The 16,218-nt window shown below is 39.5% G+C and overlaps 1 protein-coding gene across 4 annotated transcripts in view; it reads left to right on the top strand.

Moving 5' to 3' along the window:
- LOC120316051 (probable E3 ubiquitin-protein ligase HERC6) overlaps positions 1-16,218 on the top strand; it is a 38,852-nt gene that overhangs the window by 3,380 nt on the left and 19,254 nt on the right. For all 4 annotated transcript variants that reach the window (XR_005558851.1, XM_039361203.1, XM_039361204.1 and 1 more), the window contains 11 exons: positions 757-913; positions 2,108-2,184; positions 3,654-3,881; positions 6,407-6,501; positions 8,248-8,369; positions 8,664-8,806; positions 10,151-10,209; positions 10,748-10,875; positions 12,275-12,334; positions 13,572-13,668; positions 15,866-16,055. Coding sequence is in view for 3 of the 4 variants with exons in the window: in XM_039361203.1 (XP_039217137.1) it covers positions 757-913; positions 2,108-2,184; positions 3,654-3,881; positions 6,407-6,501; positions 8,248-8,369; positions 8,664-8,806; positions 10,151-10,209; positions 10,748-10,875; positions 12,275-12,334; positions 13,572-13,668; positions 15,866-16,055 (1,356 nt within the window). In the remaining variant the exon portion in view is untranslated. The remainder of the gene's footprint in view (positions 1-756; positions 914-2,107; positions 2,185-3,653; positions 3,882-6,406; positions 6,502-8,247; positions 8,370-8,663; positions 8,807-10,150; positions 10,210-10,747; positions 10,876-12,274; positions 12,335-13,571; positions 13,669-15,865; positions 16,056-16,218) is intronic.

Genomic DNA, 16,218 nt, shown 5'->3' with positions numbered 1-16,218 from the left:
AGGTGTGTGTGTGTGTGTGTGTGTGTGTGTGTGTGTGTGTGTGTGTGTACATACACACATAGGTAAAAAAGGATATATGCAATGTTATCTTCATTTTAGATGTTAAAAGGGTCTCTCTCTCTCTGACTCTCTCTCTCCCTCCCTCTCTCTCTTCTGTCCTTGGTCTGCCAGTCCTCTTCCCCCACTCTCTTTCTCTCTCTCTCTTTCCCCTCTCTCTCTCTCTCTCTCTCTCTCTCTCTTTCTCCCCCCTCTCCTATCTGCTGCTCACCTGGCAAGCTGGCTTCAAGCTGTTCTCCAACAAGCTCAGGGGTAGGCAACCTCGGCTCTTTTATGACTCATGGACTTCAGCTCCCAGAATTCCTGAGTCAGCGTAGCTGGGCTAGCTAGCTCTCTCCTGCCCTTCCTGCTTCCTGCAGAGACGCAGCAAAGGGAGAAGATCTGCCCAATAAGCTTTTCAGCTCCTTGGAGAACACTGTGAGTGCACTCTCTTTTACACACACACACACACACACACACAGAGAGAGAGAGAGAGAGAGAGAGAGAGAGAGAGAGAGAGAGAGAGAGAGAGAGAGAGAAGCAGGGAAGCGCAATTGCCTCTCTCTGTCTCTGTCTCTCTCTGCAAATGGCAGAGGAGGCTGGGAGCCACAGGGGAAGGCTCAAAGAGCCGCATGCAGCTCCGGAGCCACAGGTTGCCGACCTGTGCCCAAGATCCTTCTTATAACCATGCAAATTAATGTCCTTTTTTCTCTTGGAAAGAACCAATCCAAGCCTTGGAAGCCCAGATGATCATCTACATAAGCTGTGGAAAGGAGCACTCACTGGCTATCAGCAACCAAGGGAGGGTATTTTCATGGGGAGCTGGTGGTTTTGGACAGCTTGGCACTGGAATATTAGAGAACTCTTTGATTCCAAAGTAAGTAATTGATTCATGTTTTTATCAAGTAACCTTGTCTAGAGCATAGGAGTCCTTTAGTCAAGAAAACACAGATTTGAATCCTGATTTAATTGTATACTTGGGACATTCTTCTAGATGTGTTCTGTGCTGCATTTATCACTTGGAATAAATGTGTAGCTTTCCAAACCCAAGAGAGAGATATTAAGGAATGAATCTGTGACCTTCTGCATGTTCCTTTTCATAGAGGTAGGGTGCTTCCTTTCTTGCTGGATAAGAAAGCTTGGAAGATTTGTTGCAACAGGTCTACATCCCTCCCATAGCTGGAATGGGAGGCTTGCTGATGTATGTGCCGCTTCTTTAGACAGTTGAGGAAGCCTTACAAAATAGTAATAGCAATAGTGCAATAGCACTTAGACTTATACTGTCCCCTAGTGCTTTACAGCACTCTCCGGGCAGTTTACAACATCAGCATATTGCCCCCAACAATCTGGGTCCCCCAGATTTAACAACCTCAGAAGGATGGAAGGCTGAGTCAACCTTGAGGCAGTCAGGATCGAACTCCTGACAGTGAGCAGTGAATTAGCCTGCAATACTGCATTCTAACCACTGCACCACCACAGCTCCTATTCATGTTAGCCTTTGACTAGTGAATGAATGAATGAATGAATGAATGAATGAATGAATGAATGAATGCCTTAAAGGATAACCAATTTATTCTTACATATACTTTCATGATGCACAGTTTACTTCACCAGTCTCCTATCTCATTATTTGTTCTATTTTTAAAATAAAGCTTAGTTTTCTCTAACCTAGTCCCCTCAAATATTTTGGTTTATAACTCCCTTTAGACCCTGCCAAGGATGATGGGAGTTACAGTCCAGCTAACCAAACAGCATCAGTGTAGCACAAAATCATCCTAAAATAGCAACTAAAGAAAGAAATGATTTAATGGATTAATGGATAACTCCAAAAAGTCTTCAATTACAATATTTTTCTCTAATTAGCATGTATCTAGTGTAATTAGGATTTGGAATCATTACTATTGATTAAAATATAATTTGATAATTTTTTGTAATGCCTATCCTATTATTTAATTAATTGACAAAGCCATTAAAATGGTAATATCCATGCCAAGAATCTTTGTATGATGATGTAATTCTGTATCCTGAATGCTAATGAATTATTTCTCTTTTTGTTGGATAAATTCTGTAGGAAAATAGATACATTATCTATGTACAATGTTATACAAATTGCTTGTGGACAGTATCACTCCATAGCACTAACTAAAGGTAAGATAAGATTTTATTATTATTTTTTTGCAATAATTTTTGCTTTTTTCTTGCTTAATTATTTTGGTTAGGGGCAAGGATCTCATTTTTCTCTTAATTTCTTCATTCCATGCATCTATACACATGCTCCTTCATAGTTTAAGATTTTCCTAGGCAGAGACTATATTTGTCAAAGATTACTGTAAATCTGGTTTGATACAGAATTTAGAAGGCAAAGTTTGATGCAAATAGATAATTCCCAAGAAGGATTATCTACATCAATGCAATTAAATAACTACTGGTAAATTCCTGCTGATTTTATGCTATTCTTTGAAACCCTTCCCATTAACTGACCATTTTTTCTACTCTCTTCACTAAGGATGAAATTATGATGATTTCTTAAAAACCGTGCATTTAGTGAACTGTGGTGTACAGCCCAAAGCTCTTTTCTAAGTAGTTGCAGGATCAGATCCAAAGTTATAAACTACAATAAATAATTGCAAGAAGCTTTTGTTAAGACAACCTGTCTTCTATGATGTCAATCTGGAATACAGGGAGTCCTCGACTTACAATCACAACTGAGCCCAAAATTTCTGTTATTAAGTGAGACACTTGTTAAGTGAGTTTTGCCCCATTTTATGACCTTTCTTGTCACATTTGTTAAGTAAATCACTGCAATAATTAAGTTACTCACACGGTTATAAAGTGAATCTGGCTTCCCTATTGACTTCTTGTCAGAAGGTCAAAAAAGGGGATCACATGGCAACTGTCATAAGTATGAGTCAGTTGCCAAGCTTCTGAATTTTGATCACATGACCATGGGGATGCTGCAGTGGTTGTAAGTGCAAAACAGACACAAGTTATTTTTTCAGTGCCATTGTAACTTCAAATGGTCACTAAACAAACTGTTGTAAGTCAAGGATTACCTGTATGCAGGCAAGGAGAATGCAGATCTATGCACATGCTGACATTTACTAGCTTGGTAGTTGTCGTGTGAAAAAGCTCAAGTGAAACTCTAAAACGCTATTGCCCCAACCATTTAGAGAAGATAATGAGTCATGGGAGCTATTTCCACAAAATAGAAAGCTTTACAGCTGTCCTTCTACTTAGAACAGGGGTCTTTAAACTTGGTCCTTTTATGACTTGTGGACTTCAACTCCCAGAATTCCTCAGCCAGGCACACTGGCTGAGGAATTCTGGGAGTTGAAGTCCACAAGTCATAAAAGGGCCAAGTTTGAAGACCCCTGACTTAGAATAAATGGCAGTGCCAAGCTTGTGGGCATAAAAGCATCCATGGCAACTCTGAATGATTTTTGTGATATTCCACCAAAAATCATTCCATGAATCTACAAGATTTCAGCAGAGAGCAAATGCAATTTTGAGGGCGTGGTAATTGATAATCATGTTAAAAGTTGAGGGGCCGGTAGACCCAATTCATATTCTAATGAATGTAATGGTGGTTTTTTCTTCTTCTTTTTTCCCCAATGAAGATGGTCGAGTTTTTTCATGGGGACAGAACATCCATGGTCAACTGGGTCTTGGCAAAGGACTTCCTTCCCAAGCTACTCCATGTAACATTTCCTCTCTTGCTGGCATCCCTGTGGCCCAGGTGGCTGCTGGTGGGGCACACAGCTTTGTCTTGTCTCATTCTGGAGTAGTCTACGGCTGGGGAAGGAACAATGCACATCAGTTGGGTTTAAATCAGAGAACTTCAAAAGGTAAGTCTGTCTTCAATGTATTCCAGGAAAAAGTGTCCATGCTGCTTGTTTACTTCCTTTTATTTCTCTTTTATTGAAGAGAAAAAGTAGCTTTTGGAATATCAAGAATCCAATGATCATGTACAATAAAATAACAGTAAATCATTTAATAAATGTCTTTATTTTGTTCTGTCAAACAGAAATCACATCAGGCTTTCATCCTGTAAAGCACATGTTATATACAGTGAATAAGTAAAAGTGGGTTTCATGTCTTTAGAGTAAAATACTTCCCTCACCTGTCTGATATCTGCAGTTATCAGCTGTCATGGTTCCGACAGATGAAACTCTTCAAAGAACTTCGAGGCATTGTTTACCATAATCTTTATTCGAGAAGCACAGCATCGGCACTTACATAGCCAAAGCCAAAATCTGAATTCCCCTCCCCTGCGTACATAGTATCAAAGTACAATTCCCTCCTCTAATTTACAGTCAGAAATCACATTCTCCAATTAGTTTGAAATGCAGACTTTCCCTCCAGTTCTCCAACCGCCAATTCTTACCATCTCTTATTTCAAAAACCTTGGTTCTCACACGAGATACAGTATTGTTATGTCTAACTAAACTCCCATGCACATTCCTCCCCACCAGTATCATCTAATTTTAACTCCAATTCTAAGAGTAAAATATAAGAAGGAAAATGGTTGCATCTCCATATGTTGTCAAAGCAAAAACATCCAATGTTAGCAGCATTGACATCAGCATTATTAAAACATATTAAGCCAAAGTATGTTTGGTCTGATTTAAATGTTTTGATATCCCAGCCATTGTGGATTGTAAACATGGTGTTTGTCTTAGTATGTTGCAGTTGTTAGCCACTTGTGGTTCATTTAATAAAATATTTTAAAAAACCCTGGCCTGATTGGTGATTCCAGAAAGGCAACCAGGATTTCTGCCAAGTCTTTGAAGGTTGCCTAATGCTGGATCTTAATTTATGAGATAGAAAAACTGACTCTTTTTTATTATGATCATAATCTCAGCTTATAAACAAAAGGATCCAAACCTAAGGGTTGTATCTATATAGATGAAGAAATCCCTTGTTCTAGATCAAAGGTAGGCAACCTTACAAAGACTCTGCAATATCATGAAGTTTTTTTGGCTAACTTTTGGGAATTAAATTTCAACAAAAGAGGATTTGGGGTAGGGTGTGAGTTAGCTTCTAGGGGTAGACTTGTAAGCCAATCAATTGATACTTCGGATGACCTGATTTGATTCTTTTAGATGATTTCTATAGGATAGTTCCTCTTTGGCATAGGACATAATCCTAAGAGAGTTAGTTTCTCCCTAGATGATTTAATTCAGACATGTCAAACAGAAGGCCCGGGGACTGGATGCGGCCCACGAAGCCATCCTGGAAACAGTGAGAGAACAGCCCCCACTGCCTTGGCCCTGGTCCAGGCCGGCCGGGAGCCAATGTACAATTTTTGTGGTGGCCATCTATGCTAAAATGCATTCAGTCTTAGCTCCACAAGGCCGTCTGGAAACATCGAGGAACCAGTCACTGCCGCGTCGGCCCCACCCCCTGGGTGCATGCTGGGGAAGTGTCACCCTTTGTGAGGAATGAAGAAATGCACTATCATCTGGAAGTGGCCAGCAAATGGACCTCGCCTACTTCACATATCTGGTTTGATGGGCTCTGCCCTAGTCCCTTTCTGCCAGAGACCCTCAGATCTGTCCCACTCCTGCCCAGGCCTCCACAGGCACCCTTGACGCAAATGATGTAGAGCTGATCACGCCCACCCAGTAGGCCACACCCCCACCATCCATACCCACCCAGTAAGCCGCACCCACCCTGGCCACACCCCCCCCGAGGACAACCGCAATGCTGATGCGGCCCTCAATGAAATTGAGTTTGACACCCCTGATCTAATAAGTCAGGCTGACTTTGACTGATCCCTTAAGCATGTATTTTTGTTTAGAAAAAAAATGTCTGGCACAGGATAAAAGTGGGTTACATTTATCATATCCAATTTTTAAAATAATATCATTAAAATATCTAAAATATATAAGTGGCATAATTATTACTTATTAAATAATTAATGAAGGTTATTATTTTAAAATTATTATGAGTTTGAATGATGGGTTCAAAGTAAAATGTGAGCACAAAAAATGGTAGTGATGGCTTGAATATGTGTTTGGTCCCTTGTCAGCCATGCTGGCTCAGGAATTCTGGGAGTTGAAATCCACAGGTCATAAAGTTTCCATTGTTGCCCGCTCCTGGTGTAGACAAACAACTGCTTCTCAAACCAAGTTCTTTGTCCCTCACTGTCAAAGACAGTGACAGTTTGAAGATTTTGGAAACATTTTGGAAACATCTAAAGTGGCTTTTCAAAGTTTGCTGTGACTACTTTAATTCAATTTCTGTTACACTCATGATTTTAGTCACAGTAGCTTAATAAATAATGGCGTATTTTAATTAACTTTGGGATAGTTCTTGGAATATTCATGTAAAATGTTACAATATTGTGGTGTGGTTTTTGTATCAACAGAACAGATCTTCAAACCCTACTCAATAGGAGCCCTGAGAAACCTTGAAGTGACGTATGTTAGCTGTGGAGATGAACATACAGCTGTGCTCACCAAGGTATTCTCTTTTTAAACAAAGTTTTCATATTGTTAGCAGCAGTTTGTTAACTGGGTATTGGGGATTGTTTTGTAGAATAGTCAGGAAGCTTTGAATACTACTGTACATGTAAAAAATGATGGAACAGATATGGTGTCAACGATCCTACTGGACGCCTGGATAAAGAAGGACGTGAAGGCAAATAGACTCAGGAAGCAGCAGTTTTACTTAAGGCATTGTTGGCATCAGCACAGATTTACAGCTGTCCTTCACCTTCCCCCCTCCTGTATGTTGAGCCTGGGAGGGCTTGACATATGGTCTCTATGGTAATTCAAATATAATAAAAACTCAGCCATATCAGACCAGAAGCTTACCAGATCCAGCATTCTGTTCCCACAGTGTCTAGCAAAAGACCACCAAAACATTCATCATGTTGTGCAGGATCTGAGTTGTTGCTTGATAAAGAAATACGGGAAACCAGAAGTTGCCTTAAATCTTTACATTTTTATTCAGCTGAACAAAGACGGGCTCCTCTAAAAGAGAGAAGCCCCAAATGACAGGAAATCCCTATATTTATACTTTTTGATTACATAAGCAATCCACCCAGCAAAGCTGACACACACAAGATAAAGACTTCAACCAGAAAGGCTGGCATACCATAGATAAGAAGGGAGAAAGCAGAAGTAGCTAAAAATGTTCCTTAAAAAATGTTTCCCTAAAGACGTTGCATGTTCTCAGGTTGGGATATTGGGTGTTTTCCTTGCTATCCTCTCATGACTTTGTATCCATGACTCTGCAAGTGCCCAAAGACAGTGGGGCCATCTGCACATATTCACAATTAATACTTTCTGTGTTTTCCCCTAATTCCGGGTCAACAATCAAAATGCCCATCCATGAATAGGAACCTACTAATATTCTGCTAATATTCAGTGATGATAATAACCATAGACATCATAACTAGCAGCTCTTCATGCAGTTATTTGGTGGCAACTATTCTGTTGCAAGTGATACAATAATAAGCTTTTTTGAATAGCAGGTGGCAGGAAGTTTCACGAGGTCATATGGGTTGGAAGCCAAATGCAATATGGAGACAATAACTTATTTCATTAGTGCCAAGCCATGTTTTCTGAACTCATGGCTTACCAAATACATCACGGTTAACAGAGAATGCTAAACCATAAAGTGTAACTTGCAAATCACAGTGGCAGATTGCACACAACATGCTAAGCAAGCCAGAAGCCACCAAATTACATTATCAACGTGCAGAGCTTATGAACTTAGAGCTGCTTAACAATGAGACGCATGTTCAGATATTTCTCCATAAGGACCTTGTTTAAATTGGGTCATTGTGGTGGCTGGGATTTGAATTAGCTCATTAGCTCATAGGTGAATATTTTTGTTTTTCTCTTTGACTAGAAACATTTTTAGCTTTGTTTCAAGCTTTAATGTTGCTGTCTTCCTTCTTTCCTTTCCATATTTTTCAATGTTACTGCTGGATCAGAGCGATGAGCTTACATGCTCTAAGGGTGTAGAGGTGGAAAAAAGAGGTTGGGAAACTTCAAACTATTTTGGTGGGTTCCTTTTTCTTGCTGCAAAAGACCATGTTGCAAAATAAGATGGCTGCAGTTGGAGTCGGGCACATTTGCATGCAAATGTAACCTTTGTTCCCCAAGACAACAACATGTAATAGCAAAAATGTATAATAAAACTAATATATCTGGCCGGGGGAAAAATTGATGGTGCTTGATTTGTTAAAATCCTTCATAGAATGGCTGTGTTTTCACCTTTGGAGATGACAGTGCAGGACAATTAGGACACAACTCTTCAAAGACTGGCCCTCAGAAAATCGATGAGATTGATGGCCCAGTTTCCCAAGTGTCCTGTGGAAAGTATGTACCATCTCTTTCCTTCCACATCTATGTGAGTGGTTGTTGTGCATGTGTTTTTGAGGGAAATTGATATAGCTTAGGTAAAAACAAAATCTGTTTAAAGTGCATTGAGCACTTCTAACATTTTGGAGGCTGTTGGTTTACCAGGAACTTTAGATGACAAGAGGACTATACATCTGAGGCATATTTAGTGAACTTTTATTAAGGTGGATATTCTAAATCATAACCATCCAAAACAGATACAGAGCAGAGTTGTTCATATGGGAAGCTGACAGTGTTTTGGTTTTTCTGCAGCTATCACACCCTTTGTTTTTCTGCTTCTGGGCAGTTGTGGTCTTTTGGACGTGGTTTCCTGCAGGACACAGAAAGTCTGGGATCGGATAGGAAACAGGAAGAAAGAAAGTGTATCGACATCAGTGCTTTTCTGGGCTCTAATGGTATCTTTTCAAATCCAGAATCCAAAATAATGTTAATACAATAATGTGGGGGGGGGGCAACATATAGCCATATCTAAGCACATTTAAGACAAACCATGCCTTTGAAAACAGATGGTTAATTCTCTTTAAAAAGTGAGACCTAAAAATCAGATTTGATTTGAATCTGTTTTATTCAGTGTTTGCTGATCTTTTTCACATTCTGATTAAACATTTATGGAAGTTCTTTTGGGTTAAATCCTTTTAGATTTTTGTGTTGTGCTATACTCTAAAAGTCCAACGTGGTATACCCACAACTCTGGGGGGTTTTTTATCATCAAGATCATCCCGAAACTTTGTGAAGTGGGTTGGGTTGAGATTTAATGACTAGACATAAATCATCCAATGTGCTTCCATGGCTGAAGATGGACTCAAAACTGGTTATACTTTGTTCTAAATCAAGACCTTAATTTTTATTTGATTTGATTTGTCAGATTTAGATAATGTCTATTTCATTTACAGAGTCCCTCTAGGTGATGTACAGTTAAAAGCATAAAAACATAGCGTTTAAAAATGCCGTGCATCAGTAAAAGGAGTCAAATAGAAACAAAAAAAATAAATTGAAGTTGAAAGGTGGAGGGGAGATCTTAAGATGCCAACCAGGATTGACTGCTTTCTGGAGCCCAATATTATCATGGTCTGAGTTAATTTTTAAATGTGGGAATTAGGAGACTGTTTTTCTGATTTCTGAGAGAGCAAATATCATAATTTTGGGGGTTGATTATCTGACAGCTTTTGAAGTTCAGAACAGGATATTCTGCCATCTCCAGGCGACAAGAATTGGGAAGAATACAGATGAATGTGCATTTATACTGGTAGAGAAAAAGGATGTAGTAATTTTAGAAATCTCACATTTTAATCAGCTGGCAGGAGGGTAGAAATAGAGAATTATATAGATTTGTAATTCATTGACCAGTGAAAGCAAAATAAAGGAGTTTTTAATACAGTAAATTCTGAAATTCTAACCTCTTAATATGCACAACATTTTGGTTGCAAAATTAAACTTAATGTATGATTGGGGTGAGCACAATATTCTCCTTCTGTTTATCATGAAAATAAAATATATCTCTATTAGTGGAGAACAAGAGAACTTCTGCATGTTATGTTAGAAAGTTTAATGAAGAAAAAGAAATTTGAGGGATAAAACAATTACAAGATGCAGGTGAATTTCTTCTGGAAATTTCAGAAGCACCTCCAGACTATAAATCCCAAGAGAAAGAAAGGAGAAGAAATTACAGAAATATTGTACTTAATACAATAATAATAACATCTGTGCAACAAACTATAATAATACACTTATCATTGTAGAATTGTTGGGAGTTCAAATTTTTGCTGGAGCATATGTCAACTTTGTCAATATATTTCAGGTAATCTTTTTATTTCTTTTGTAAACTATCTAGACTTCAGTGTCATTATAAACCATCAGCATGCTAAATTAATAGTAGGCTTTGTAGCACTTCAAATAGAAGATGTTGTAAAGACACTATATGTTAATAATAGGAAAATAACTAAAATCCTGAAGTTTGATCCTGTCTTGGACCCAAATTTAGATACTTAAATACTTTCAATCTTTCTTTTCTGTGCCCTCTGGAATAATGGTTGAGTAAACACATCAGTTTAAGTCTTTTTAAGCATAATTCATTGAATAGATCATCATTTGGGATCACCAAGCCTGTTGTGACATGAACTATGATGCAGTCCACATGCCTTAAAATGCTGGCTGTGGAATTCTGGGAGTTGAAGTCCACATGCCTTAAAATTGTCAAGGTTGAGAAACGCTGTTCTACAGGAACATGAATGAGAATTGACCATGGATCTCAGCCATCTCAAAGGTTTATATTATGAAGCATCAGTTACATGAGATAGCAACCACATTTTTTTTCACTTGGGTTTCTCTTTATTAAGGCTTCTGCATGTGCTAATGCAACCACCTCTTTGGAGGTTTTGCCTAGGATCAGCCAGCTGGACAGAGGACTGATTGAGAAATGGAAGTCAGCAGAAATAGGAAGCGAAGCACAGCAGGATGCTAAAAGGTTGCTACTTGTATTGCCTGTTTCTGATGGGAAAATTGTATTTTTGTAAGCACTTATCAGCCCTTTGTGGTAGTCAGGCAAGAAGTACACCGAGGAGTATCCCTATTGTAAAGTTACATTAAGCAAAATTTTGCAAGTCAAAAGGGCATAGCTCTCCCCCTCACTTTTAGACTCTCAAAACTAGGGAGGGTCCCTACTTGTTTCTTGCAAGGTTTCCTGCTTGAGCAAGAAGATTCCTTCCAACTGTGCTATTCTGTTTGCCATGCCTCCATTCCTTCTGCAAGCTCAGCTGTCATCTATATCAGGAGTCCCCAACCCTGGGCCGCAGCCCACTACCTGTTGGAAACCAGACCATTGGAGAAATGGGCAAACATTCGTGTGTGAAGCTTCACTTGTGCAAGCAGTGGGCAAGCTCGCACACGGGCGCAAAGCTCCACTCCCGTGAGTAGAGGGCACTTATGCTTGCATGCAAAGCTCCATTTGTGTGAATGGAGCTTCACGTGCGCCTGCCACTCACACGTCCCATACCCACACCAGGCCGGGCTGCTAAGCTGGGAATGGCTTGGGACCATTGGTCTAGATTGTGACTCTTCTTCCTGTCTCACATTCCCACATATCATTACAGCACTCTTGAGCCATTAAGAGAATGAATGGCATATAAATACTCTAAAATATTATGTTCCATCCTGTTCTTATCTTTGAACTTGAAAACTGTTCTCCAGCAGATAGATGGGTCAACATTCTGGTCCTATTATAAGTAAAGAAAGTTATGTCTATTTCCACCCGACCAGCAGATAGCTGATCAGTGAAGAATAAGATCAAGTTTATGGAACTTGAACAAATATTAATGAGAGCAATTATGCACTGTGCAAGTTTTCCAAACAAAGACCAATGTTATTTCTGAATATACATAAAAAGTCATTCTTTTTACAGGGAACTTGTAGCGCTCCAGATATTGTTGAATCTTAAGTTTCTAGCATTTCTCATCACTGGCCATATCAAGAGCAGTTTGAGGTTATAGTTCAGCAACATCTGGAAGGCGTGATATCCTACAATTTTGCTCCCTGTCAATCATATTTCATTCAGTGCCACAATATGACATAATTGACTATTTCTGGTATAATAATTGTCCCTAAATTTTATATCCAAAGAGAAGAAAAGAAGCATAGGATCCGAGATTTGTACCCTGACATATGTGGAAAGTAAACTTTGTCAAGATTTATGTGGAAGTTGATGAATTCTTATTTATATTTTTTGATTCACATTTTATTCAGACTATAAACTAAAGGAAGTGATTTAAGTCATGCTAGACACAGTGGGAATTATTTCCATGCAAGTATAAAGCTGAGTTGGTATGCCATTGTTTTATTAATTGCTTTTCTTTTTATCTTTTTGGTAGGGAGATAAAAGAAATTTTTTCCTCACCTCCTTGCTTAACAGCAAGCTTCTTAAAAACAAGGTGAGTAGCATGCATTGTATGCAGCAGTGCTGTTGGATTCTCGGGAGAGAATTCCAAGTCCTGACTCACTAGTGCTGGGATCCCCAACCTCTGGTCCATGGCCTACTGCCGGGCTGTGGTCTATTTGCAACTAGGCCCTATGAGTGGTGGGCTGGTGCGATGTGCATGCCCATCTCAACTCACACAAGCGACCCAGATGGCAGGCATGTGTGTAAGTCGAGCTGCACACATGTGTGCGCTGGCCTGCCGCTCATGTGGGCTGGTTCCTCTCACCCCCCCAGCTGGGTCACCAAGTCACAAAGGTTGGGGACTGCTGCACTAGTGTAACCCAGGTGATTTTAATATCTGAAGAAATTGTTTGTTTATTGCATTTATCTGCCCCCTTTCTTCTATCTGATCAGGACAATGTTTCCGGACCAATTGTAACTTCCCAGCCACTTTTCAAGGTCAATTGGGTTGCAGAGTAGTTAATAATCCAATTAACAAGCTGTGACTGAATTAAGATTTCGATGTAAATCCATTCCAAATTCTTCAAATCATTATGCCTACAAAATGTCCCATTACTTTTAAAAATGAAGGCCCTGGGCTCTTGAGATTATTAAAGCATTTCCACTTTGCCACTGCTTGGATAACCCATAATCTTGCCAGATAGTTGGAAGACAAATTGCAAGTCATCCTCAGACTTGTTAAGCTCAAAAAACTGAAAACTATATAAAAGGAAATAAAATACTGTACATTATTTGTCCTTCCCACCCATGTCCTTATTTCAAAGGTGCTTTTTTCATGAGGCAACTGGTCTTTCTTGTTTTTCTTGAAGACATTTCACTTCCCATCCAAGAAGCTTCTTCAGCTCTGACTGGATGGTGGGGAAGCTTCTTGGATGAGAAGCAAAACGTCTTCAAAAAAACCAAGAAAATCTAGTTGCCCTATGAAAAAGCACCTTTGGGAGAACCATAATCTGGATGCCTGAGAATCTCCATAGAGGTCCTTATTTCAGTTTTTATCTGGGTCTACTTTATGCTATAAGTTGGTAAGTAAGCATATTCCCAGTGATTTATATGAAGAAGAGCCTTAAATCCTGATAAGTCAATTTTCTCTTTGAAAGATGTGAAGCCCAAAAGCTGGGAAGTATAATGTAGGTGGTCACTGTGTAAAATTTCTGAATGATAGCATTAAGACACATGTGATTGAGCTTTGGATGTTCCACAGAAAATGGACATTCCATTTTTCCTCCTAGATCTGCTGTGTCTATGGACTATTATATCCCAGTGGATCTGCAAGAAACAAGAGAAGTTTTGAAGGAACTTACTGTGAGAGATTGGATTGCTTGGCAGGTAAAGAAAAAAATATTTTTCTTTCAGTATAGGGATTATTCCTTATTGGACAGTCTGTTGATTGTTCTGTGATCAGATGAGAGAATCCATAGATGGATTAGTATATAATCCCGATTCCCTAAATGGTACTTCCAGTTATGTGAAGGTTGTCCTAACAGCTAGTAGAGGATTTAAGAAAAAACAAAATTCTAATCTAGAGCACAAGGAGAGCACCTGGCTTCCCACTCCTGCCTTCAGATAATCATTATCTCCTGTTGGAATGCAACTTCTGTAAGAATTTGCTGCAGATCATTTATGGTGGACATGTAATAAGGCAAAGAAATATTGGAGTAGGATTCATATTTTAATGCAGAAAATTCTTAAAGTGAGCACAAAGATTAAACCAGAAACTTTCCTTCTGGGTCTAATGGAAAGAGAACTGGGGAAAAAATTGGAACTCTGATTTTATACACAGATGCCCTATCATCCTGATGTATTCCATTCCTTCCATAGCCCATGTCAAAATAGAGTGCAGCAGAGCAAAAACAACATTAAGAAAAAGCTGGTCCACTTTCCCCTACCCCAGGGGTAAGCCACCTTTGCTCTTTTATGACTCATGGACTTCAACTCCCAGAATTCCTAAGCCAGCCATGCTGAGGGGAAAGGGAGAGGTTTCCATGCTGAGCCATGCTGGCTCAGGAATTCTGGGAGTTGAAGTCCACGAGTCATAAAAGAGCTAAGGTTGCCTACCCCTGGTCTAGTGCAAGGTATCCAACCTTGGAACTTTAAGACTTGTGGACTTCAGTTCCCAGAATTCCCCAGCCATTATAGCTCCATTACAGTTGTATGTCAAGAACTATCTGTAGCGTGCCGAATAGGGGTACGTTTGAGAAGTCCTATTGTTGAAACTAGTACATTTCAGATATTACAGAGAATTATCATTTTCAGAAACCTTATCTTCTGAAAAAGAAGTGAGGATTATACTCTTTTTGAAACTTTTCCCAGAACTGTGATTATCATTGAGTACAAACACGCTGGTTCAGGAATTCTGGGAGTTGAAGTCCACGAGTCATAAAAGAGCCCAGATGGCCTACCCCTGCCCTACCCCAACAGATGCCACAACCCAACTAAGATTAAAAACACAGCAGAATAAAGTTATGAAAAGCCAAGCAGAAAGTGACTGTATGAAGCTTTATGAGTAGAAATATCTAAAGCATGGGAGCTACATAAAGAAGGCTTGCTACCTGATCAATGCAACCTCAACATCATGGGACAATGGTGTCTCTTGGCAAGCCCTTTCACTATCTTATCTTAGATTTAGAATAACTTTATTGTCACTTCAAATGTACATTAATCAGCATACATTAAAATGAAATTTCGTTGCATACAGCTCTCAAAAGGTCACCATCTCCAACATACACTACATAAATATGACTAAAAAAATTGCATATACCCACATATCCACATATATTCTATGATACAGAGAAACAACACAGTCTAGTTTGGATGTATACATGTACATGGTGAGAAAAACAAATCTTGCAAGTTTACCAGACGGATGGCATAGGGAACAAAGCTGTTACAGAATCTGGTAGTCCTGCTGGAAATACTTTGAAACCTCCTCCAGAGGGGAGCAACAAAAACAGACCATAAAGTGAATGTATGGGGGTCTCTAACAATGCTTCGAGCTCTAAGCACATAGCACTTACAAGCAATGTCCTGAATAATGGGAAGCGAGCTTCCTATAATCTTCTCAGCTGTCCTTACCACTCTCTGTATGGACCTTCTATCTGAGGCACTGCTACCACCAAACCAGTGATGCAGTTTGTTAAAACGTGCCTCTGTGAAAAGTGGCCAGGACAGAAGGAGAAAGATATGCTCTCCTCATCCGAGGCAGGAAATGGAGACGTTGGTTTGCACGCTTCGCTAAAGATGACATGTGGAGAGACCAATTCAGATTGTTAATTGTCTGCACCCCCAGATACATAATACTGTTGAATCACCTCTACATCTGCATCCTTGATACTCCTATCACTTAGACAGGTTCAGTCCTGGCAAAGTAATGTCTGATGCAACCTGGTGCTACACCATAATGGACTGTAAAAGCTGAAATAAAGGAGTGGGCAGGGCAACTGATGCATCTTTCCTCTTTTCATATCTGCTTTTCTTCTGAAACTAGACAGATCTGTAGCCAGCTATATCTACTGTTTTTAAACAGATCAGTTATTCTCTATTGGACCACCTTGTTCCTGCTCTTCCCCGGAGTTCTTCTCATCAAGAAGCTCTTGCTGTTTTTCTTCTGGTGCCTGAGTGCTGTGTTGCTCTTGGAGCACACATGATACCATCACTACCTTTTCAGTTTGCAGAAGCTGTCACAGGTCTGAGCAAGTGCTCTTCCAAAATTCTAGGTGAGTTTGGAACAATTCTTCTTTTCTCTTTTCCCACATCTTGTGTGCCCCCGTTCATATATTACATTCCTCAGTCTCTCAGCTCAAAAGAATTCTACATTTTCTCAGCAAAAGCAATAGAGCCATAAACATAGAAGATATCACAGAGATTATTTAATCCAAG

This window comes from Crotalus tigris, unplaced genomic scaffold (genome assembly GCF_016545835.1).
Source record: "Crotalus tigris isolate CLP2741 ecotype Arizona unplaced genomic scaffold, ASM1654583v1 scf7180000019218.882973, whole genome shotgun sequence".
In the NCBI taxonomy this organism is placed as follows: Eukaryota; Metazoa; Chordata; class Lepidosauria; order Squamata; family Viperidae; genus Crotalus; species Crotalus tigris.
This window is presented reverse-complemented; position numbering and strand designations above follow the sequence as displayed.